The following is a 27,377-nucleotide window of genomic DNA, read 5'->3' on the forward strand; positions in this document are numbered from 1 at the left end:
GATTGATCAACTAGTTGAGGAAGATAATATGGTACGATTTTTGTATGCTAAAATCCAAGTATTACTTGATCAAAGTGGGTGAATGATATGGACAGCAAGAATCACGAGCGAATTTGATATATTCCAACATTTATATAATTGTGTTTATATTATTAGTCCTAATATATTTGTATATATCTATATTTATGAATTAAATGTATTTATCTATAATAACTAAACTTATTAATTAATACATATAACAATAATAATAATATTCTTAATATCATAACTATTAATAATAAAATTTATAGTAATATAATGGTAATAATAATATTATTATTATTAATAATAATGATAACCATACCATAGAATTTATAACAATAATATTATTTATAATAATACTAATATTATATTAGTAATAATTATACTATATTAATTTATATAACAAATTTCATATCTATATGTTATGTATTGAAAATATTACTATTAATATTACTGATTTTTAATATCAGTATTAGTATTGATAATACTTATGAAAGTAATAATAATATCCTTAGTATAACAACTATGTTTTTAATTTGTAATTATATTTTGTAATATTTAATGATTATATATAATAGTTTATTTTGAGTATTTTATTTTTATACATTATAATATATACCACCTTATACCTATAATAATAATCATGTATAGGAATCGTATACATATACATATATATTTATATATAGATTCTTTTTAATAACAACCTTTTATCTTAATATATATTGTTGCATATTTAATTTCGATGATTAAATTCGTATCCAATTATTATATAATTTATATATATATATATATATATATATATATATATATATATATATATATATATATATATATATATATATATATATATATATATATATATATATATATATTCATTTACAACACTTGTTCGCGAATCGTCGGAAGTGGTCAATTGAATATATATGAAACAGTTCAAAATTGTTGAGACTCAATATTACAGACTTTGCTTATCGTATCGAAATTATATAAAGATTAAGTTTAAAATTTGGTCGGAAATTCCCGGGTCATCACATGAATAGTTTAAAGTATGTATATAATTATTTGACATATTGTGACAAGCCAGAAATTTTTGACCAAATTTAAACTTTATCTTTAAATGATTTAACGTTTTCGACACGATAAGCAAAGTCTATGAAGTTGAATCTCAAAATTTTAGAACTGTTTCATTACATTTGACTGCTCTCGACAATTCATGAACAATTATATGTATGTATATATATATATATATGTACAAGTAAAAACGACTTTCCTACAGTAAAACACTATTTGCTACAGTAAAATGACTTTGCTACAGTAAAACACTATTTGCTACAGTACCGTATTTTGCTACAGTGCTATAGTGAAACAGTAAACACTATTTGCTACGGTAAACACTATTTGCTACAGTACGCTATTTGCTACAGTAAAACACTATTTGATGTCGACGAACTAGCAAACAAAAACGGATAAGGCGGCCATGCGATCGCATGACAAAAACACTGAAAATTCATGCGATCGCATTAGGTACTGTAGCAGGTCACATACTATAAAAGCTCGATTCATTTCATCCGTATTATTTTTTTTTTATATTATTAGTATTATTATTATTATTATTATTATTATTATTATTATTATTATTATTATTATTATTATTATTATTATTAAGATTAATATTATTATTATTATTAATCTTATTATAATATTATTATTAGTAGTAGTATATATACCTAAAATACTACGACGAGATTATGAACTTGTCACCTTCAAAATGGGTTTTTGAGCGGGATAGAGCTAAGGAAATTATGGGTTATTGCCAAGGAGGTTATGGGTAATGTTCGAGGGTATATTTGTGAGTCAAATCTAGTGTTTATCATCTCTGTTGCGTCTACGTATTTTCCTACAATATTGAATCTCAATATTGATACGTAAGCACTCATATTTTATCTTTTATACATTAATTGTGTATCCATGTCTAGTGCTCGAGTATATATATTTATGCGTGCTTGTATGCTAAATTTTGTCGTTAAACAGTTATGATGAATCACGAAGTAAATACATATATTACTGAAAAAAGGTATATGATATGCATGTTTTTGGAAAACTGGCGAAAAATCAATAACTTTTCATTTAGAAATCGCGTAATTTCGGTGAACGAATTAAAAGATATGATCAACTGAATTATGATTGACATTGATTGAAAATGCTTTTGAAACTTGTTTGTAAGAATGATAAATTGGATTTTTGAATATTACCAGCCAAGTAAATGAATCCATATATAAGGCACGTCTCGTTTTGTTGAATTATTGTCAAAATTGACTTTTTGAAACGACTTTGGATAACTTTTGTATGTCGATCTCGAGCATTAGGATTGTTATACACTATGACCTGACCTAGCTTGATAGACATTTATTGACCAACATATGTTCTCTGGGTTGAGATCTATGGTTATTTGGTAATCCGAGTTTCGAACACATTTTGGTGAACGACTTTATATGCTGCTAAGGTGAGTTTCATTTGCTCCCTTTTTAAATGCTTTTGCATTATATTTTTTTGGGCTGAGAATACATGCACTTTATTTTAAACACAATGGATACAAGTACATACTAAATTCTACACTGAGTTTGAACCAAAAATCCCTTAGCTTTGGTAACTAGTAACTGCCAGTTATAAGAACTGGTGGGCGCGAGTAGTAGTATATGGATCCATAGGGCTTGACATCCCCGTCCGAGCTAGAGCACTAGCCTTTTAACGGACGTATGCTATTTGAGAAGCGTATACGTTGGTTTGCGTGTATTATTAAGATTATTATACAAAGGGTACTTATTATATAGATGTTAAAGTTTAGTTACCAGGGTGCTCTGTTACGTAGAATCTTTTGATAAACGTTTCTGGATGAAACAACTGAAATCTTGTGATCCACCTTTATATACAGATTATGCGCAACATTAAAACTATGAACTCACCAACCTTTGTGTTGCCACTTGTTAGCATGTTTATTCTCAGGTTCCCTAGAAGTCTTCCGCTGTTTGCTTATATGTTAGACAAGCTATGTGCATGGAGTCATACATGGCATATTTTTCAAGGAAACATTGCATTCACCAAATCATCACCATGTATCTTATTTTGACTGCATTATCAACGGAAAGTATTATTGTAAATTATTATATTACGGTGATTGTCTATATGTAGAAATCATCAGATGCCAAAAACCTTTGATTTAAATATTCATTTATGGTGTGCCTTTTCAAAAGAATACAATGTTTACAAAATGTATCATATAGAGGTCAAATACCTCGCAATGAAATCGATGAATGACGTGTTCGTCCATATGGATTTGGAGTGATCGTCACACATATTGATTGCGACACTGTTTGCACGTTGGGTATGGATTCTACTGATTAAGGCACTTTGTGTATAGATGTATCAATATACTACTAGGTGACATGTTTAACTCAATATTTGATATCTAACTATAATTATATGATCATGTTTTCAATGTCTTTGCATGTGTGGTACTTGATTTTGTCTCTTTTCAAGGTTTCTTAAGATTAGAATCACATATGATGAAATATTTCACCTACAGATGAAGCGGTTACAGTTATTTAGGCTGTTTATATATTTACTTATGTATTTCATTTTGTTACAACTGGTCACATTGAATGATCAGTTGTGTTATAACTCTACTTCACGGCTTCATGCATATTTAATGTTTTTCTACTTCACGGCTTCATGCATATTTAATGTTTTCTGGATTTTTTATATAATTATTTCGCAAATATATATAATCTTCTAAGATTTCCATATTATGTCAATATTATTTGCAATAATGATCTTGCTTTGGCTTTATCTTTATTCTTTCATTTTATTATATAGGCGTCTCCCGTTTTTACCAAGATATAGGTGAATGTAAATGGATTATCACTTATTGTGGGGTTGTATTATATGTCTTCCTTATAATAATTAGACTAATAAGATTTTATTTATGTATGTATTATTAAATATGGAGTATTATCTATGACAACTATGATTCACCATATATTTAACACTATTTTTTTTTTATTTTTTTTTACAGGATGGCACAAGCATCACAAACAGTATCAATCTTGTAAATACTTCCAACAAGCAGCATTAAAATAATTGAAGCAACCCTGTACAGACAATTGTTGGCCAAACTACCACGTAACCAAATGCCAACAACATATTGTTGCCTACTGATGAGGACACACATGTAAACAAACATCATATGGAATATCATTAGTTATTGATGTACATAAGTTCATAATACAATCAATCATTCAAAATGAAGGATCTAAATTGCATATCTTTTACATTATTATTTCCATCCAATTCCTGCTTTTTAATGATTCTGATTTGCTTTTCGGCAGGTGTGTCTGATATTGTCATTTAGGGTCCTATACTGATTCCTGGGAAATTGCCTGTGGGCTTACTCTGGTTACTCTGATTATGTAATTTTGACATTGACTTTGGTAAACCCATTTTGGTTACACTGATGACTTTTCTATCAAACTGGTGGTTTAGATTGCAACCATGTTTCATAATCCTGCTGTTTTTTGCATTACCAAACAACACATATACTTATATATATTCATGTAAAAAATCCACTAACTTTTGTGTTCCAACATTGTTACATTTCTATTTTTGTGGTTACATTTAGATTTAGTTATTATTTCATGTTATTTATACTTTATTATAACAAATTTCTTTAAAAAATCCCGCGAATTCGCTGGTCTTTAACTAGTATGTGTTTTCATAAGAGAATCAAAATTGAGCATTACTTTATCATATTCATAAAGAAGTACTATAATTTTGATATTGATTCTTATATTTTCGAATTATCGGATGTAATTTAGTTTTGAATTTAAATTTAAAGTTGACAATAATATATATTGTCTTTAATTATGTAGTCAACATCTATATCTTTTAAAAGGTAACTAAAAAGAAATTTAGGGCAAATTTATAGAAAATTATTCAATACTTTTTAATCAAGATAATTGGTAACTTAATTTACAAATATGTTATTATTTTAATATGTTTTTATTTTTGTTAAAATCGAATTTTTTTTCTTTTAATTGAACTAAATATAAGTTAAACTTTGCTTCATTATCAGTATTAATTGAGTTTATATAAAAGATATAAAAATTGTTCTTGATAAAAAGTTATAACAACAATAGAATACATAAGAACCGATCATCGTGATAAAGCAACTAAATTTAATTATAAAATAAATATTTTCAATAGGATTTATAACTTTAATGACAATGTAAATATAAACGGAATTTAATCAGTAATTTATATGTAATGGATATGTTTGTTTGTATCGACTGAACAAATTTAAATAAACGGAATTCATAAATTTATATAACCTATATAACGGAATTCATAATTTTATAGATTTAAATAAAACCATCTGTGATGCATATTCAAGAACATTTATTGTTTTTATTGAAAATCGTCATAAAAATAAAATACAATGACAAACCTGGATTTTAGAAGATTATTCGATGATAGACAATATATGTGAACAATTGATAAAGAATATAATGCTTAAGAATAATTAAAAAGATAATGAAGAGATATGTGAATGAAAAATTCATAAAATGAAGGAGATAGTTGTTTTAATTATGGGAAGCAAAACACACGTTCTAATTTGAATAGATTATTTTTTTTCATTTTAAAATTTAATAAATGACGCCTTTCAAAAAAAAAAAAAAATTAATAAATGAATATTAATGACATCATTTTGGATAGCTTAGATTTATTTTTTATTTTTAAATTTTTTTTAAAACTTTGATAAATCTTATTTATTAGATCATCATTTTAGAGATTTAATAGAACTTATAGATAGATTGAGATTCACTTAACCTATTTTAGGTTAGATATGGGATAATTTGATATTGCGGAAACCAACTATATAATTCGATTAGTAAATAGTTTAAACTTTTTATTCATGAATCAAAAGTTAACAAACTTATAATTTAGTCTTCAAAACTACACTACACATATAAAGCTGGGAGTTAAATTGGGTTGAAAACTCGGGGGCCTTTCTAAAATGGGCTGTTAGTTATGGAGTCGAATCTTCTGGTGGTGTAATCGGGACAGCGTAACGCTTTACTCCACTCTGAACCAATCATTTTGTGGAAAGAAGCCAAGAACAGCTTCGAATCAATCCTCTCCACCCCACTTTGACAATCTATCGAGTGGATAACCGGTTACTACATATGGCGAAACCGAAGCCTCACTCTTTTTGAAAGAAAAATAGGTAACGATCCATTGACGTTAAGTGAAATCCAAATCAAATCTTTCAAATAGGTTTCAAGAAGATCGAAGAAGCTCTCTATAGATTAGAATCAATGGCTTGTAAATCCGACTTTGTTCGACGACCATGGCTAGTCCTGGCCAAATAGCTAGCTGTGTACTTTTATAAAGTTTTCATCTTTTCGTTTATAGCTACTGTTTTAGGCTATTACTAAGCCTTGAGCTTTCGATGTTGTTTTCGTTTTGGCTGTTGCATGCTCTCACATGCTTCTATGTTGTATATGTTTCCTTGGTTAATAAAATTTTTACATTTCAAAAAAATAAAAAATAAAATAGTATTAGGCTAAAGGCTCACTACGGAAATTCATATTGTTGGTCCACAATTTCAAATTTTATTGTTATCGTAGAAGGTAGGGAATTCAGTAATCGTAGTCACGAGTGTCACTAGTTAAAAGTTTAAAAAAATTTAGACTCTTCAATAATGTTACTCAAATATATTTACACTATGACTAGTTAAAAGATTGCATCGAGTATTTTACCGGTTGCCCATATTACCAGCGATAACATAGTAGGTCCGCCCTTAATCGTAACTATAATAAGTTGTATTCACACCGTTAATTCAGTTTTCTCGTTTGATCTAATAAGAAAATAATAATTGACTAACCTTATTGATTATTGAATAAAACTCAAGTAATATCATTATTATTTGTTAAGCCTAGCTTTTTTTTAAGACAAACTTACACATCTAACATGAATTTATGAACGAATAGACATACTTACGATGACGCATGAACTTTCATCCTCTTGATTAAAGGAGTACTATATTACAAGCCCTTTGATAGCTACTTCAATTATTCCAATTTTTTTTTTTTTTTTTTTTTTTTTTTTTTTTTGTTTTTTGTATATTCCATTTTGGACCGGCAAACATACAATTTAATTCGCATACTATGCTCAAGTGCTCAACGTGCCACAAATATTAACTACTTAATATTTCACATGAGACATGAATCTTACAACACAAAAAAAATATCCAATCGACAGAGATAAACTGGAAACTAACATTACCTTACCCGAACTCCCAAGGTAATAAACTCGTTCATCAATCTTCAAACTGATAAAGACATCCCTCAAATCTAAGGTTGAGAGTGTGCTTTTATAAATAGCTCCCATCAATACTTAACCTTAAACCATAAAATTGAAGGATTTCTCTCATACAACTACACTGATTATCGATACTCTTTTTTTTTTTTTTTAAAACGACGATTTTTTTTTGGCATCAGTAGATCATTTCTTTCAACGACCCTCATCATTTACACGTAACACACACGTTCGGGCGAAAACCCAAACCCGATCGACGGTACCCGGGAACACATCCATTCGGACAGTGGTTCCGGGTAGGGTTCCGTGAACGAATCCGGTAAAACCTCCCTATAGGGTCAATATATACCACCATTATTGGTGTTCAATTGGTTTAAAGAAAATCATGCCATCCCTAAGGATCGAACCCATGATCTCTCCCTATCCCATGACACAAAGTACATGGAGAGAACCGTTGGGCTATGTCCACCTCGATTATTTTAAAAGGTGTCATATCAAATGTTGCCATGAATTTATTATGTTATCTAGTTTCTCTATTTAAATGGAGATATATTGCAAAATTTCTTTAAACGAGTGATTCTGTAACAAGTGAACGAAAAAAAATACTCCGTAGTAACATTAACATTTCAACGTATAAAAGGCTAGCATAATACGGAGTAATAATGTTACAAAAATAAAGCCTTTTCTATTCTTAAATTGCAAATGAACATGGAGAATATGATATTGTATAAAAATCACAGCTCAACAAACCCAACCAACAATTAGCAAATGTACAATCAACCTCTAAGTGGTTGGCCCATCTCACACATGGTTTTGAAGCATGCCCAAGTTTTCTTTCTTTTACGAGTATAAAAGAATTTGTAATTAATGTTTATATTTGTCGTAATTTGTCTCTCTCAATTACTATAATTATATCAACTTATAATACAGTATATAACATCTTTTCAAAATGGTTTAAAAATTCCGGTTAATATATTATACTGTCGTCGATAAGAATAATGATATTATTCAACAACGTATACAAAAAAATACACATTTTTAGGGAGAATCAATTTTCAGAAAAGAGAAATATACCAATTGCATTTCTTGATAAGTTTTATTACATATACGAGTACATAGTTTTAAATCGATTTGTAATAGTTTGAAAGACAAGTTGTTGATCAATATGCAATTAAAAGAATAAGAAACAAGAAGGTAACCATCTAAAAGATTAGGTTAATTATGGATTTACGGATTATAATAATAACAAAAGCTATTGATTAGAAGCATTAGAATCTTTAATTAAAAAGCCAATCTCTTCAAATCCACTACTTCAATATTTTTATAACTTTTACTCTCATTTGCTTGTTCATTATCATAACTAAAAGCAAACTCACACTAGCTTCATGCGTAATGCTGAAGTTTGGAAAATCTTATGGATACTAATCTAAACTATTTGACTTAATAACTGGTTCGTGTACCCTCTTTCAGTCGAGTTATAAATATTCCGATAGAGTCACCGTTCACTTTTTTAACTCGTATTTTAAGAAATGTGCATGTACCGTTCTAAATAATATTGATTTGTTTTTTTTTTTTTTTTTTTTTTTTTTTGGAACGGCGATTTTAATAATAATAAAATGTCAACTAGCAAGAAACTAGACGACCAAGAGAATCGATTACAAAAGAAACTTACATAGGATTAACTAACCAAGTTGCCCAAGAAGGTGCAAACTTGCTCCTAGACTTTAACCATGAAAAAGAAGAAAGCCTAATAGTATCAAATAAATTACAAATATTAATAGTAGAAGACCCAAAGATTAAATCGTTTCTAAAGCGCCAAATCCACCAAGTTATAGCCGTAACAATGCAAATGTTTTTCGTTGAATTTTGTTAAGTTTGCTCAAAATGGTAATGTAAATTGTATGATGTTCCCTTTCGATCTTATATACTCTGTTTGTTGCATCCTAATTAAGATTGATCAAGAAGAATTTGGTCATAATGTGTTATAATAACCTTTTTTTTAAACATTAAAATTAGAATAAGAATAATAATAGATTTAGAATATTGAGTTGTAATCACTTACATCCATTAATTTGCTTGAAAACCAAGGGACCAATGAGAGCGCGACATGTGGCGTGAAAATCACATGTGATTGAAAAAAAAAAAAAATTTAAAAAAAAAAAAATTCGAAATTTTTTTTTTGGAAATTTTTTTTTTTAAATTTTTTTTCGAAATTTTTTTTCGAATTTTTTTTACAATCACATGTGATTCTGCATGTCAATCACATGTGATTATGCATGTCAAATCCAATCACATGTGATTGTATAATTCAATCACATGTTATTGTGCAGGTAAATCACATGTGATTGTAAAGAAAAATTCGAAAAAAAAAATTCGTAAAAAAAAAAAATTTCGAAATTTAATTAAAAAAAAAAATTTCGGAAAAAAAAAAATTTTGAATTTTTTTTCGAATCACATGTGATTTTCGTGCCACATGTCACGCTCTCATTGATCCCTTGAATCTCAACTTAATTTATGGATTCAAATGAATATTCCTCTTAGAATATTAAATGTCGTAAAACTTAAACATATATTAGAGGATGACTTTTAAGCCATTAGCAAATTTTAATATATGTTTAAACTTTTAGTCTGCAAATGTATTAATCTACATATACATATAATTATATAATTATAATACTCCGTACTTAACTTAATACTTAATTTAAACTAAAATATTTGATTTGATTTGATTAGGAGGTTGGGAAGAATACGTACATGTGCATGAAAAGTCGGATAAGTGCACATGAATGGTTTTTATCCTATAAGTAACTTGTAGCATAATAAATTGAATTTTCTTGAAATATTATATTATATAATCTATCTATCTATCTATCTATCTATCTATCTATCTATCTATCTATAGTTTCTATTAAAATCCTATAATGATAATGTAATTATTAATCTAATTCATTTGTTAAGAAAAAATGGAAAAAAGAAGAAAAAAATCTAAGTCCTGAAGGTGATGTCATTAATCTAATTAATGACTAATTAAATAAAATCTACTTATTTATTTATTTAATGTTTTTCGGAAAAAAAATTCACTCTCATTAATTATTAATATATTATTATTCAAATTCAAATATGAGTTCTATTTACGAAATTAATTACGTTATATATGTATGCGAAATACACGTCTCAATAAAAGGTTTTAATGTAGGCTTTTATGACAAGAAAAATAGTAATCGTGATGAAAATTGGATGATTATGGTGAGAGAATAAATGTAGTTCATTTATTCTGAACAAGTTAAGTACATCAATGTGTTTGTAAAATCAACGAGAAGTTTCTTAGTCGGAATTCGTCGGGTCATTAAACTAAATGACTTTAGCGTTTAAATTCACTTAATACCTAAAATATATCATTAAACTATTTCGTTTAAACAAACTCGTGGTTCAACGGGTCATTTCACTAGTCTATATATATAATTCAATAATTATAGTATAATCGGGTATCAAATGAGTTTTTATTTATGATTACAGTGTTTATTTATGATTTTTCGAGGTGGACGCATATTTTCTATTCAAATATACACGGTTTATTTGAATTTTTGGGTGACTTTTCTACGCTTAATAATCCATGTCTAATCACATACGAGTATTAGAGACACAAATTAATTTAAAAAAAAAAAATTGTATATAAAAAATGAAACTTTCATACGAGAATTGCAAAACTAATCAAAGAACGACAAAGCCGCAAACCAAAGCGACCGAAACAAACGAACTACTCCATCAGTTCCAGTTCAATTGTATATATTGACTCCATAGGTCTTTTCCTTCCAACCGTGTCTTAAAATATTTATATTTATATTAACTATTAACTATATAAATAATAGCAAAATTATATATTATTCGATGAAATTTATATCTTGATTTTTGAATATATTTTTACCGGTATAATGATAATGATCATCAAATATTATATAACACACAAAAAGTAATTTAAAGTCAAATTGAATAAAAAAGACATTTAAAGTCAAAACAGAATGATCGAACTGTAACGGAAGGATTAACTAAAAGAAACCAAGCCAAATCAAATCAAAGTAAGAGAAAACAAGCTAAAACTAAAGGCTAAGCCACAACAAGTAACAACCAAACTAGTGTCAACACAACAAAGAGAACAGACAAACAAAGAAAGTCAAAGGGAGAAGACTAAGGAGCTGCTAACACAATCAAGACCGTGCATTAAAAGGCCGAGCTTCTCTGCGGCTAGACTTATTTTCTTGCTTATCCCGATTTAATAAAATTACCTACCATTTGTGCGAAGCAAACAACTTTAGGATGGGTACACAGATTTTAGGTGGGCATTTATCTCCTTAATTAATTTATTTATTATATTTATTTTCTGCAGAATTAACGTAGAATTATTTTATATTTAATATTATTTGAAAAGAAAATGCTAACGACAGCCCTAAGGGCTGTTATTAACACGCTTTATTTTGTTGTATATATTGATAACCGCTATTAGAAAAGTGACCAGTAACCACCATGTACAATATTATATAGCATCTTAATGACAACTCTTAGAGTTGTCGTTAGCATTTTCTTATTTGGAATTGAAAAGAATGGGATAACCACGAGTGTCTTTTATTTCCGTTTTGCCCTTTATTTTTTATTTTGTGAAACCCCTTTTTCTCCACCAATCCATTGCATTCCCTTTTGCCTTTGCTTCTCCTCAACGTTCGGTAGCCAAATCACCACTTTTTAAACTGTTACCCCTTACGTTATACAGTATTACAATTCGGTCCTCAAAGTTTTCACTAGTCGCATTAGTTATGCAACTTCCGAATTCAAATTCAAACTAATGATTATATCAAAACTTCAAACTCAAGATGTCATTTTCATCACGTTTCATATAAATTTTTATATTATTTGAAATTTTAGCGTAAATCTAAGAGCGTTAGAAATGTGTTGTGAGTAAGGGTGTTCATCGGTTCGGTTTTTGATTTTTCGATTTATTCGGTTCAGTTTTTTCGGTTTTGAAACTTATAAAATCAAAACCAAAAACCAAACCGAAACCAAATTTAAATATCAAAACCATAACCAAAACCGAACCGCAAACCGAATTTGATTTCGGTTTGGTTTCGGTTAAAACTGAAAATCACTAAAAATTAAAACCCTAACTAGCATAAACTTACATATAAATTACGAATAACAGTTGTGGAATTAATTTAGGTATATATAGGGTGTATAACATGTTTATTGTTTAATAAAAATGTAATAATACATCAAATATAATATAAATATATAAATATTATAATTATAAATATGTTTTAAAATGTTGTTAATTTGAATTCGGTTTTCGGTTAACCAAATTTAAAATTTTCAAAACCAAAAACCGAATTACGAATTCGGTTTCGGTTTCGATCGATCATAAAACCGTTTAAAAATTCGGTTTGTTTGTTTTTTTTTTTTTTTTTTTTGGATTCGATTCGATATTCGGTTTATTCAGTTTGAAACTAAATGGTGCACACCCCTAGTTGTGAGCCTCATTCCGGCATATACACCATATGAAACAAAAGTCAACGTGTTTTTAAGGATTGAAATGACAAACTCTTTTTTGTTTATCAATATCTCTCATTGATGGATCTAGCTACTTGTATCATTAAATGGATGATCCAAAGTTACAGTTGTTATTATCTTTCGAGTCATGATCCAATTAATCTTTTAGAGGGATAATAAGCCTTTAAAAAACTAAAGCTATACTTATCGAATAAAATAAAGACATGATTAACCAATAAACGTAATAACATGCATACAACAACAATGATAAACAACATTAGCATAACAATTGGTGTTTATAATTTATGATTTACGAAGATTCGTATTTGATGGTTATCCTATATAACTACAAAATTCGAGTAAAAAGTAAAACAAAAGGTTTAATAGATTATGTAATAAATAATACAGACCGTTTGTAATTCAGACTATAAAATATAACTTTTTTAAAAATTATTATCTTATCAATTATAAACATTTTTCTTTAGTAGCCATCCAACTTACGCATAACATTTGCTTTGTCAAAAGGTGAGTTTATCACAGTGGCAAGAATTATAAAAATCAATACAAAAAAATGTTCAAGTAACTGAATCGTTAAACTAAGTTGAAGATTGTAAATGAAATAAAAGTAACAAATCCAACCCAAATAAAAACCTCAGGGTAAGATTTTAATTAACACTAAAAAACATGGGTACTTTTTGTAACTTTACCGTTTCCCCCAAGTACAATCTCACATGGAAGAAATATTTGAAAATATTTTAAAAGTATTAATTTAATATTAATATTAATATTAATATTAATATTAAATTAATATTAATTAAAAAAAAAAAAAAACCAAAAATAGTTGTAGTGGTACATATCAGATGTTTCCTCCTGAGTGCTAGTCACAGTTGTGCCAAACATAAATTTAAAATTACATACAGACAGAATGTAACTATACCATCAATAGCTGTAAGTTAGTCTCTCATCATCATCTTTACTTACACACCTTCACAATTCAATCAATTTCCCATCTTTAAAATGAAAAAAGATTGAAACTTTATTGAGTTAAGAGTGCACAGATGCTCTGCAAATGGGGAAATCACAACCCCAATTACCAATTAACAATCACCAACAAGTACAGAATCATGATGGGTGTTTTTTGTTTGATTTGGGTTTTTCAAGAATCACTCAATTGTTCAGTTTCAAGTGTGTTTTTGTTCTGCTGCTCAGTGTTGCTGTACTTCTGACAGCTGTATTTTCAATCTTTCATTTGCACCATAAACAAATTGGGTTTGATGCAAAAGCTTCAATCAAGAACAGTGGTATGCATGTATTCCTGAATCCTTTGGTTAAATTGATGTTATAATATTATATTATATTATGAATTATGAATTATGATTATAAATCATGAATTCATACTTACTGTTTAGTATATGCTGATTCTGAGATAGTTTTTTAAAGATTAATGCTATTTAGTGAAATCAAGTACCTGGGTCAATTCAAATTGTGATTAATTCTATGTAATTGTTGAAAATGGATCCACTTTTCCCAAGATTATTTTTCGTTGTATTGTATATTTCAATAATTTGTAAATTATTATATTTTGCTGGAATTGGTAGATGAGTATTAATGGTTGTTGTTTTTCTAAAATATAAAAATATGAATATTTAGTTTGTGATTTGATGGTTTGGTGATGATGTGGAACTGTCTATTATGACATTTAAAGTATTCAAAGCCTTAAGCAAATTGACCAATAAGAAATCTGTTCATTTGTTCAAGTGACTGGATAATCAATAGTATGTAGGTTATGGATCAAAAAGCATGATTTGCAACTAATTTACTGATCTTTTCTTCCCATATAAATCACAAACACAAAAAGCTTAGATCTTTGTTAGTTTGATGCTAATGTTTAGCGTTCTTTTGGATTTTGATTTCGATCATGTTTACAAATTCTAGTGATAAGAACCAACTAACTAAGTGCCTTTTAGCCTTCAGTTTTCCCCAAGTTAGATGATCTATCTTTATTTTAGTTTTGCACCTTAAGCAATACGTGTATAAAAAGGGTAAAAGATAAAAGGTTTTCCCTGTTCGGGCTACCCGGTAGGGCGAGTATTCCGACCCCATACTCTGATGTACGCAACCCATCAGGATAACTCCCTAGCTGTTTCTAACCCATCCCTGGCCACCACAAATTTTCGAACCTGAGACCTCTTGCTTAATATGAATACTTGTATCTTTCTTTTAAAATGCTTAATATGAATATGGAAGTACTAAAGCACGGTTTGTTATCTCAGCCACGATACAAGCATACTTCAGACTACAAAAGCCCGCTTCATATCTTCTTCCTCAAATAACGAGACTAGAGTACGATATTTACTCAGAAATAGGTGTTCCTTACACACAGGTTTGTTGATTCATCTATTTCCACTTTTCATTTACCGTTTTCAAAAGGTGGCAATGGGGTGGGTTGGCAACAAACTAACAGGTCAAGAACAGGTATTATTGGGACATGTCAAACCTGGTCGGATTTTCAAAATGTTAAAGTTTTTTATATATAACTGTCATATCATATAAAATGATTTATAGGAGGTTTTGTGCTTTAAGATCACACTGTGCGACTTCCGGTCCATTTGACCAGTTTCCTTAAAGCTTAATAATTTTTTGAAGTTTTCTAACGACAGCCTTAACCCTTAGGGTCTTCGTTAAGGTGCTTCAATATATTGTACAAAGTGATTAATGTTGTCTTTTACATGGCAGGTATTATAAAGTACAAGTCTTTTTTTCACATTAACGATACTACAATAGCCTTAAGGGTTGTCGTTAATAAAATCCTATTTTTTTACCTATTTGACTGTCAGATATAAAAAAACAACCCGCTTCCTTTTTCCACCTCTAATGTAATCCTTCTAAATATGTATTTGAAATTTTGAATGCACTGGTCATTATCTTTCACAGGTTGCTATCTTATCGATGCACAAAGCAAGTGCATCTAACTGGACCCATGTGGTGTTTGGTGTTCTTTCAGATCCCATAAATGCTACGATAAATCCTGTGTCTTTAAGTATGCTGAGATCATCGTTAGTTGACCTGTTCAATCAACGGTCAAACTTGACTTTGTCCACATCCATTTTCGGGCAGCCATCTTGTTTTGACATTCTTAAGTTTCCTGGTGGTATTACGATCATCCCCAAGCAATCTTCATCATTGTGGATGCTAAAACAAGCCTTATTCAATTTTACCCTTCCTAATTCTATACGCGAAATACAAGAAAACTTCGGTGAGTTGAAGGAACAGCTAAAAGCAGGATTGCATTTAAAGCCTTATGAGGTATCATTTGTCTTCTTCAACTACTCCGTATTACACTAAAATTGTTACTGATTTAAGTGTGTGTTTATAGATAACTGATTTCAGAAATGCTTTGACACGTATACCATTTGTTAGGTTATTTGAATTTTATTTGCAAAAAACATAAAATGAAGTTGATAATGCTATCTTATGATTTGTTTTGGGTCATGGCTAGAAGTGACAAAATGGGTTGTCCACTTAACGGGTTAAACTGGATTTGTTTGCGTTGCTGATTTTGGATAATCGATTTCAGAAATGCTTTGACACGTATGATGTTTGTTAAGCTGTTTGAATTTTAATTGCGAAAAACATAAAATGAAGTTGATAATATTATCTTGTGGTTTGTTTTGGGTTATGGTTAGAAGTGAAAAAAACGGGTTGTCCACATAATGGGTTAAACTGGATTTGTCTGCGTTTTGACAGTGATTATATGATAACTGTTTCTTTTATTAAAAAATAGTAATAATACTTTTTTTAACTGTTTTTTTTATTCTTTTTTCTAGAGTGTATATGTTCAAGTAACCAACAAAGTTGGTTCAACAAGAGACTCGCCAGTTACGGTCCAGGCATCAATCGTCTCAGATTTAGGCAACATCGTGCCACTAAGATTGAAGCAATTAGCCCAAACAATTACACAATCAACCAATACAAGAAATCTGGGCCTTGATCATTCAGTTTTTGGCAAGGTTAAGGAAATTAGTTTATCTTCTTATCTATATCATATGCTCGATGCACCTACCCCTTCTCCTTCTCCATCTCCGAAACTAGACGATTACGCGGGACCCATTACTTCCCCCTCTCCAGCCTCTTCGCCACCACAGCACTCGTCACACTTGTCACCTAAGAATGACCATAAAAAATCTTTACCACCTCTTCCAAATGCCCCGCCACCTTCTTGTGATGGGTTCAGAATCTTACCGGGCCCACCTCCAACTTACCTGCCAAGGCCACGTCCACGTCATCATTCCAATAGCCCGCCGCCCATGTATCAAAAATTAGAAATGCCCCCTGATCTTCCTCCGTTACCAATTGTATCCTATGGCTCGCTTCCTGACCGAGAGAAAGAAGATCAGAAACTGTCAGAACCTTCAGTGGTCTTTGTCTCATCATACGTGTCATGTAAGTTACTTCTCTGATCTTTCTCACTCTCGTATATGCTATGATGCTAGTTTTCACTCAGTTTTCAGTAGTTACCTTGTAATGGTATAATATACCTGGCAAACGGGTCAGGTTGGGTCGGTTTGGATAACGGGTCAAAACGGTTTATGTTGAAATGAGTCACGGGTCAAACATGTCAGATTTTTAAGTGGTCCAAATGGGTCAAGAAGGGTCCGGTAACAGGTTGAAACGGGTCATGGGTCAAATGGGTCCAAACGAGCCATCTACTTTTATGATTACGTTTTAGATTTATATATACGGTTTATATGTATAAGAAAATAATAATATACATAATAAATGATATGACCATGATTGCTTTCATAAATTTTTGACTAATGAAACTTGTTATGCTCGACCTATTAGACCCATTCACAAGAACCATTAGAGATTAGACCTATCTCTATTCATTGAGCTTCAGGAATTTATACCCACTACTGGACATTTTCCTTTAAATTTGGTATAGGACCCAATAGGTTGGAGAGTAATCATTGGACCTTTTTTTAGTTTTGGTTTAGAAAGTCATACCTAATTTTCATTCAAGACCCAATTGACCCGAAAGCTTGACCCAATTCACCCAAATTTAGAGTATGAGTCTCAATTGCTAGGTATAGATATAATTAACAAAAGAAACATTTTTCGAAACTTCCATAATAGTAGATGAGGCAAAATGGGCGGGCCGGGAAAGTTGGGTAATGAGTTGTAATTCTTTCTGGTCAAAGTGGTGATTGAAGTCCGCGTCAAATGGGTAAGGTCAGGTTGGACTGACTATAGCGTTTTATTAACTATCTTTAAATGTTTCATAATGTTAAAAATGATGCCTCAAAAAATATACTATTAGAACCGTACTGTCAACTCTTTCCATTAAGGTAATTATGAGTTTTAATTGCATTCGGAAACACTTTGGGTGATCTTTGACCCGTTTGAACTTCTCGTCCTTTCTTAATTGATCCGTTATTGATTTGTGGTGGAATGTGCTTTTTTATTTTCCACAAGAGTGGCACATGACTAGAAAATGTTATCTTTGTTTCTACATCATGATCATGTGATTAAGGTCAACTAGTGTGGTAAACAAAGTTCCACCCACTATTCATGGCTGAAAAACCGAACCTTTTCTACGTGTCAAGTCAATCGGTGTCTTTCAATTTTTCTTCACTAATATCTCTTCGTATGCTTTTTTCACGCCCAAATGTTACACTTACCGACATGTTTATTGCTTAGGTTGCAAAATGTTAGGCACGTTTCAACGTTGTCAAATATTTCAATTATAAACGCATATTAGGTAAATGGGTTATATTTGTCAGCTACAAGTTTATAAAACAAGTTTTGTTATTTTAGCCTCCAACATTCACCCGCAACAAAGAAAATCGCAGCACCAATTGTTGCATCATGCAACGTTGGGTTCTGATCGACTGGTTTTCAATAAATGGCTGTGTTAGTGTAATACTTAATAGATTAAGACTTAAGACGTGGTTGTGTTGTGAATGTTGTAGTTTGGTTTCGTTTAATGTATTGATCGTTTACTGGATCTTAATGTTTTTTTCCTTATGTATCTGTGCAGCTTCAGCAACGGGTTCTTTTAGCCAGATTCGCTGGCCTCTTTTCCTATTCACACTCATGGTCATGGCGCTACAAACTTTATAGGAAGCAGACGCATACACTGACACACACACACACACACACACTGTGTACATAAAGGTCAAAGCCAAACGGTGGCGGGCCGTTTTCTGTTTCAAATTGTGAGGAATGTTTCCCAAAGGGAATTGTTTCCTTAAGATAGTAGGTAATCGAGACGTTTAACGTGTCCATACCATGCTATCGAATCATAACAGAAAGGTGTAACTTAAAACGTGGATTGCTTTTGAGCTAAAGAAACTAAACCGAAACTTTATTTTGTGGAGAGTGGTGTTAACTTTACATTGCTTACATAATTCTCAGATTGGTTCATCGCGTGTACTCGTAGTATTGACAGTTCAATTCCCTTAAACTATACGTTTCATTCGAATTATAGATAGATAATATACTATATATACAAATACAAATATGTATAGATATTAAAGAAAACCTATTAATTTCCAGAGTTACACAAGTGTAATTGCTTCAATACAAGCTTATAGCTATTAAGCTTACCATCATTAATTAATTTAATAATTGTAGGTCTCCTTGATCATTTACATTTTATCAACACCACTTACAGACAGAAGAACGATAAAATGTGGCAAAATAACAATATACAACATTGAGAGCTATTTCAAACCACTGTAGGTGACACTACATTCCTACAATCCAACATACTTGCAAAAATGCAAATACGGAAAAATTTGAACAGAAAACTCGGCTGTTGAGTTCGCTAACAGTTTGCTTTTAGCATATTAGCAAGTATGTTGGTTGTATACGAATGAAATGTCAACTATAACTATTGAAATGCTGGGCGCTTGATTTTTTTATATGTAACAAGCATTTAATACCCTTAACTTGGAGGTTGAGTAATCAGTCTATGTAGCTTGAGGTCTAGTCTTGTATCGTCAATATCGAAACTAACCAGAATAATTATGTAACCAGTGGTGTCTCATCCTGAACCAAATCCTCAACTGGGTTTAATGCACCCCATACAGCTGCGTCCATGTATCCAAGCTCAAATAGATTATCAAGAATCGAATCGGCTGCTGGCTCTAATGCCCAATTAAAAAGCTGTATTAACGAAACCAATGTTAATCATACCTTCATGAAAACAAGACTATCGTGGCTGGACTAAACACAGCAGGAAAAGGAAATTATCTCAGAATAGTAACTTTTATTATCAAACAATGTTTCAAAAATGATAATAAAATAACATTAGTAACTTCTACTACCAAATTTGATATTGATAAACAAACTTTAGCGATTTAAAAGTTATGATTGTATTTACCTCTCTAGCAGTGGCCCTATTTTCAGGATTACAATCAGGGCTGATCCCAATGCCTTCCAATCCCAAACGCTCGGCAGGAAAAGCACATACACGGACCTATAACACAAAATATATACAATAAAAATGTTGAAAAGCCACCAAGTATTTTAGGGTACATCATTCACTCAATTAATCCGAAATTATGATCAATCCAACTCTCAATTCACAAATAAATTCACATTAAGTAAATTCTAATTTATTTATTAATATATTGAAATGAACTGCTTATATGTGCCCGCTTTAACTGCCTACATTAAGCGCTAGAGCTCGCCCAAGCAACACGCAAATACAGATATGGAGATGGTACTAAACTAATATCTATATATCGAGAAATATTAAATTTCTTACTTTCTTAATGTATAACATGATAGAGTAATAGGCAATTACTCATATACTTTTAGCAACAATATATACAAAAAATTCTAATAACAAAGAAAAAAAATCAATACCGTTCGAGCAGCAGATGTTGGCGGCATAAACAAAGTTAAACCACCATCTACACAGAGTCGGTTTCTGAATAATATTGCTGGTCTTGGTGCAAGATATCTGCATATGATTTTCTTAAGTCGTGAATGACGTCATAATAGTAGTAAGGAGTAATAAACAGGTTGAAGAAAAGATTACCCTGGGATGAATGAAGAAGTAATTACTGCATTTATGAGATCTTCCCTGGAATCAAACTGATCAACGAGTAACCCTCTTGGTCTCCACAGAATTTGTGTTACAGCAACTATATATTTATAATAGAAATTAATAGAAAGCTGCATAATTATATAATTATGCCCATTATAGCTAACTGTAAAGTAACTTCTGCAAATTTCTATTAGGAATGAAAATGAATATTATATACATTCCTAATAGAAATGTACAAAAGTAACCTTACCTCGAACCCTCCCGTTAGATCTTATATGAGCATCATGCGGCAAAAATTGTTCAAGAACATCTCTAAGAACAGCCTGCTCAAAGAAACATTCAACGTGTCAGGAAAAATGATAACAAATACTCCGTAACAAATAAAGTAAAAGAAAACAATTTGATTTACTCAACATAACATAAACATATGAATAAAGAAATATACCCCAAGACGAAATGCAGTCCCTCTACTTCTACAATCTTCAGCCAAAACTTTTGTAGCTTCTAAGGCCTCCTCCATACTTGCTCCCGATGCAACTACCGCACATACGATCGCACCAGCTGATGAACCAGCCAAAGGCGTTGTATCCTGATTCATCCAATTGTTATCCGTTAATTATAAAATGATCATACAACATCAAATCTCATCATCTCATGAAGGTAAACAAAAACTAACAAAAAAACATGATTGTTATTTACTTAGTTTATTTATAGCAATGACTTATCAAGAAACACATAATTCATAATCAAAACATAACATTGTCTAACTTTATTAACTGCAAACTAAACAATTATTAAATTCAATCTATGATAAAATTAAAAAAATACTAAAAAATAGGAGTACAATAAAAATAAATACTATTATACCTTAATATAACTTTTTTCAATTAAAAATTTAGCAACACCAAGATGATAAGGAAACAAAAGCCCAGCAGCTGAAAAACTAAACCCAGGGCTAGTAACTGCCCTCCGTTCTCTTTCAGCTTCAACATCTTTCAACCGTTGTTCCCACAGAACATCTCCGTCATCAACCACCGCCGCAATCTCCTCCTCCTCCGCCACCTCTTCCCGTTTCCTAAACCTATTCCAAAAATCATTCTCCTTTTTACCTTTCAACTCGTCACCAAAAAATCTAATTTTTTCCTCTGAATCCAACCGTTGATCTCTCGCATTGGTGCTCTTAATTAGACGAGACGCAATTCCGAGAAAAAGTTCTCCGGTGGCCACGCCAATCGACCGTTTCTCCGACGGCAGCGGAGGTAACGGCGGTTGGTCGGAGGAGGTCACGTTGTTTTGATTATTTGATGATGATTTTGTGGAGAATTGAAGAGATTGAGGATGGCGGAAGACGGTGGTGGTGGTGGTATTAGGGTTAGGGTTTGGACGGTAGAAGAAGGTGGAATTGGATAGTGAAGTTGTCATCGGAAATGAAGGGGACGGTGGAATACGACGATGGTAGTTATGAATTAGTTTTTTGACCGAAGTTTTCGTATGTATAATCATCATTATTTTTTTTTTCATTCATTAAAATAAAAAAATAAAAATTGGGTTATATAAAACAATATAAATATAAATATAAATGTTCATGTTTTGATTTTGAGATTTATTTAATAATTTATTATTTGTTAAATTTATGACAAATATTACTGTACACATAAATAATGTACAGAGTTGTTAAATTATCAAAAAATAGAAGATTCATATATCAGAACTCTTAAACTTTATGGTGATGTAATCGATTATAGATATTTGTTGATGTAATCGATTAAAATCATGTTTTGTAGTGGGATGCCAATATTTTAGCAATAGTTTACGGTGTTAGATTTCAATCGGCTGTCTTTTTAATAAAAACAAAGGTTTTTGAACAATATTAAAAAAAAAAATTTCCATTGCCGGGAATCGAACCCGGGTCTCCTGGGTGAAAGCCAGATATCCTAACCGCTGGACGACAATGGAAGCATGTACTTACGTTGCTCTTAAGATATCATAATCTGTATTATACTTACAGATCTCGTGTTGATATAATAATATATACAAAGTAGAATATCTGGATTTGCATGATTAACCGACGAGAATGAATAGTCTTTTCGAAATGAGTTTATCAACCCTATATAGCTGAAAAGTTAATAAGCATAGATCATTTGTCAATACATAAGGTAAGCCCGTAAGATTAAGGAACACCACTAATTTAAAATTTTTTATTAGAAAGTACTCTTTAAATTGTACTAGATGCCATTAAATTTAATTATAGGACTTGGTATATTTTTAGAGTCATTGGCTTTTTTTTTTTTTTTTTTTTTTTTTTTAACGGCGAATTTGTATCAGCGGATCATTTATTTCAACGACCCTCATCATTTGCACTCACACACGCTAGAAGGAAACTCCTACTCGGGTTAGGGTTGCTTGGCAACTAATCTTTTATAAGCTAAACCACCACTATGTTCTTTAAAGTGTATAAGACACTACAATTTGTAACTATCAAAACTCATATATTTTTGAAATTTATACTCTATAGTTTTTGTACATGTAAACAACCATCAAGTAGCATTCAAATTCAAATATAATAAATAAGTGAAAAAAAATTTAGGACCACATTGAATTTTGTTTCTCAAATCGCCACGGAATACATACGATCTCAGTTTGTCTTATTGACCCATTTGATCTCATGCTTAAAGTGACCATTTAAGATCAATGGTATTTCAACCACTATATATAGTATTTGATAGATTCAAGTACTATGAAATAAATATTTTTAGTTTAGTTTGACCCAGGCCCTCTATTCTTATCACATCAAATGAATTATTAATATTAATTAAACTAAATTTAATCAACTCAATAGAATAAAACTTAGTTAAATCATTTTCGCAATACAGTAGTTAACTTGAAACCAAACATAGTTCCTAGTGAATCTTTACTTATACCATATAACACTAATAAAACGACACGAAACTCATAGCAATACAAATACAACGAGACGTACAACAAGTAGTACTGAATCTACGATTCGAGCTTATTCATAGTAATAAGTAGTAGTGTAAGTTATAGTTGGTGTTTAAGAAGCCAAGACTTGAATCTTCATGCCAGCAGCACAATGACCAGGAAGAGTGCATATGAAATGGTTAAGACCCTTGACCAGCCTAATTCGGTCAGCACCAGCTGTGTACACTTTTGCATTCCTAGGGCTAGTACTGCACCCATCATACCCTGCTTTGTTCACTGCTACCACATTGTGTGCTCCTTTTGCATAGTTGAACACTAATAATCACACAATTATATAACTATAAATCAGTTCAACAGTTAATTGATAATATAATAATATTAATAATTTAATAATTTAACTAAAGATATAATAATAAGTTTAAATAAAGTCATTTCCAATTTTGTTTTACCATCAAAGAAATCACATATGAGTCAACTTAGTGGATATTTGACCAATAAAAGTTTATATTCGGTGGTTGGGGTCTAATACTTTCAAGAGGTTTTAGATTCGAACTTCATTAGTAGAATATTTTCAAGTGATAAGGAAAAAAAGTCAGAAAATTGTCAAGCTATAACCTGATTAAACTGCATACATTTAAGTAAAATCATAACACTCCTTGAACAAATTTATTCGTGTTACAAGTATGGTTAAATCGATCTATAAACATTCAGTGTCATACTATTTACTCTTTGTCAAATTTTTGGTTTGTTAAAGTTTAACGTTATTATATGGATTTTTGTAACGACAGTTGTTAGAGTTGTGGTTAGTGTGCATAAAAATGTTGTACATAGCCGTTAAATATTGATTCTAAAGTAAGGATTATTAAATTGTATAGCTATTTTATGCAACCAATATGTAAATTTAAAAAGGTTGTAAGCATTGAAAGATACCAAGAACGTCACCGGCCTTGAAATTCTTGCCTCTTGGCCAGCCGATGAGATTAAACGTCCAACCACTTTTACCCCCAACGACATAAGTGGCGGCATGAGCAACCTCACATTGAAGCGCCACCGCTAGTAGGCAGAGAACCACCGTTGCAACCACCGCACTGCCTCTTCCCTTAGCCATAATTAATTATGGTATTTAGTACTACTACTGTTCGTATAGTCAAAGAAGTTATGAGAGTAGTGTTTGGTGTGAGTTAATGAGCTTTGTTTTTAGTTTGTGGGGTGATATGGGTGGATATGCATTGGTATCTATTTATAGCCAAAATATATATTCACTCTGTACGTTTTAAAATTTTAAATTGATTCAACTTGTTTGGAAAAAACGACACTTGTTCATATTAAAAAATTGGCTGACATGTCTTTTAAAACAAAAATATATATATTCAAATATGTTATATGTCGAGTAATATTGTTGAAACAAAGCACTACAAAACTATCCAATTTCACTAAACTGAAAGAGTACGATGTGAACAGTTATCTTTTTACTCTAAAACAAAGAGACTTCTTAAAAAAAGAACTCCGAAAACCCGTATGCATATAGCAACACAGGTAGATAAAAGAATAATTATTAATTTATATTAACATTATTTTATTATTATTTTCAAAGTGATGAAAGAAAATAATAACATGGTTGTATTTTTACGTGTCCATAGAAATATCTTTATACCATAACTTTTAAATGTGGATTAATGATTAATACTAAATACTAATACTAATTATCTCCGTTTTTAGTAGGCATATCGTTGATAGGCGCAAATTCCTTATTCAATTATTTATAATCATGTTTGGCGTGTGTATGCAACTGAATTATCACTTCTCGTGTGTAATATACTAATATCAACTTTTGTTGTATGTTTTGGTATTGATATGATATGTCTACTTGATCATTATTACGTAGCAAATGAAATCAGAATTTTTTTATGCAATAATAAAAGTATTATTCATTATATAAATTTGGTCGTGTATGTTATTCCCCCTTTAAACTAATAACCACACATTTACATGTACATTTTAGATATATGTATCGTTTTAACACTTATTATATTAATTATTAATCATTATACTTTTGCTTTGGATTTTAAAATCAAGGCGCGGGATTATTTTGATTGGAATCATGGTGTATTGGTGTGGAGTTATTTTGGTTGAAACTCAAAGTGCAAGTCGTTTGGTTTAGTATGGTCGACTTATTGTAATTTCTAACATCTCGATAATTTATTCTGATTTATATAAACATTTGACTTATTAATAAAATGTGGAATGAATATCTAAGTAATTATTAAAGTTCCTACAATTAAGGTTGAATTGCCACAATTAGGATTTTCATTAAAAAATGGGGGACTTGGTCAACAAATGTGGTCCCAAGTACTTACAATTTTTCCTAACTGGAGTTATTGGGTTTGGTACATCTCATTACGTTTTTACCAGTTTTTATTTTCCTTCTTATTTTTTTTTAGACATTTTTACATTCTTCGTCCATATAGTTTAACACAAATAACACTCCTCGTCCTTATATTTTTTTTTTTTGCTTTCCTCATCCCTAATGTATTTAATATATACATCTCTCGTCCTTTTATCCAACTACCGTCAATTTCAGGCGTTAAGTTAAATCATGTGCAAAGCATGTGAGGTTATTTTAGTCATGTAACAATATTTTAATCCTTTTAACATTTTCTTCCATCACTCTCTCTTCATCAGACTTCTCCTATATCTTATCTTATCATCACCTCTACCAAACATCTCATATCATTAAATCACCACAAACTCGTAGATCTCATAAACTCATATGTGCAAAGGAACTCATATTCACCTTCCTGATAGTTCACTTAAACCATATGAGCCTTCAATTTACATTAAACCCAACTACAAATTCCTAGATCTCGGATTTATGGTTCGTACTCAAGGACCAAATTTCAATTCGAAAATTAGATGAAGTTACATGTTATGTTTGTTACCCACGAAGGTTAGGGATCTCATTTGTGACATCTTTCATGAAGAAACCAGGATCTAAAACTCCTTAAATCGTGAGTTTGGATTTCGAATATCAAAAGTTAAAAAAACATATACTTTTGTTCTTCATCCATTCTTCGATTTTCTGCGTATTTTGGCCTTGAATCGTTCACAACAATTAGTAGTCACTGCTACAGGAACCATGTACAATCGGTTTCAATCCTTAATTCAATCATATAAAAAATAAGATGGTCATGCGATGAATTAATTTGGAATAAGGAATTCAGATGTCCTGTTTCAATGCTGTCTATCATCGACTAAAAAAAGAAGTTTGCAATTGTGGGGTTTAAGGTGATATATACGAAATATATGGAGTATTTATGTTAGGGTAATTTTTCTGAAGTGTTTATTGTTTTATTGATTTGGATTTTATTTCCTTTCATTTTGTATTGAGTTATTTTTCAACTAATAATATTGAGAAAATTTGCTCCAAAGTTTAGACCCAATCTATTAT

General features: G+C 30.6%; 3 protein-coding genes and 1 non-coding gene across 4 annotated transcripts; 1 reads left to right on the forward strand and 3 right to left on the reverse strand.

Moving 5' to 3' along the window:
• The first annotated feature begins 16,756 nt into the window (after positions 1 to 16,756).
• LOC139856105 (uncharacterized) lies at positions 16,757 to 19,365 on the forward strand. Its single transcript, XM_071845339.1, has 2 exons — positions 16,757 to 17,373; positions 18,971 to 19,365. Exons 1-2 carry the CDS (start codon positions 16,977 to 16,979, stop codon positions 19,051 to 19,053), a joined length of 480 nt encoding a protein of 159 aa, XP_071701440.1. The 5' UTR covers positions 16,757 to 16,976; the 3' UTR covers positions 19,054 to 19,365.
• Positions 19,366 to 19,493: 128 nt separating this feature from the next.
• LOC139853123 (uncharacterized) lies at positions 19,494 to 22,442 on the reverse strand. The gene is made up of 7 exons (XM_071842500.1): positions 21,857 to 22,442; positions 21,435 to 21,578; positions 21,240 to 21,312; positions 20,981 to 21,086; positions 20,806 to 20,902; positions 20,318 to 20,413; positions 19,494 to 20,100 (listed from the first exon to the last, which is right to left on the reverse strand). The coding sequence occupies exons 1-7, from the start codon at positions 22,409 to 22,411 to the stop codon at positions 19,960 to 19,962; spliced, it is 1,212 nt and encodes a 403-aa protein (XP_071698601.1). The 5' UTR covers positions 22,412 to 22,442; the 3' UTR covers positions 19,494 to 19,959.
• A 431-nt stretch (positions 22,443 to 22,873) lies between these two features.
• On the reverse strand, positions 22,874 to 22,945 carry TRNAE-UUC (transfer RNA glutamic acid (anticodon UUC)). The gene has a single exon. It is a non-coding gene; the product is annotated as a tRNA-Glu (tRNA).
• Positions 22,946 to 23,830: 885 nt separating this feature from the next.
• On the reverse strand, positions 23,831 to 25,134 carry LOC139855424 (basic blue protein-like). Its single transcript, XM_071844649.1, has 2 exons — positions 24,860 to 25,134; positions 23,831 to 24,244 (listed from the first exon to the last, which is right to left on the reverse strand). The coding sequence occupies exons 1-2, from the start codon at positions 25,035 to 25,037 to the stop codon at positions 24,042 to 24,044; spliced, it is 381 nt and encodes a 126-aa protein (XP_071700750.1). The 5' UTR covers positions 25,038 to 25,134; the 3' UTR covers positions 23,831 to 24,041.
• Between the last annotated feature and the right edge of the window lie 2,243 nt (positions 25,135 to 27,377).

This window comes from Rutidosis leptorrhynchoides, chromosome 6 (assembly GCF_046630445.1).
Source record: "Rutidosis leptorrhynchoides isolate AG116_Rl617_1_P2 chromosome 6, CSIRO_AGI_Rlap_v1, whole genome shotgun sequence".
In the NCBI taxonomy this organism is placed as follows: domain Eukaryota; kingdom Viridiplantae; phylum Streptophyta; class Magnoliopsida; order Asterales; family Asteraceae; genus Rutidosis; species Rutidosis leptorrhynchoides.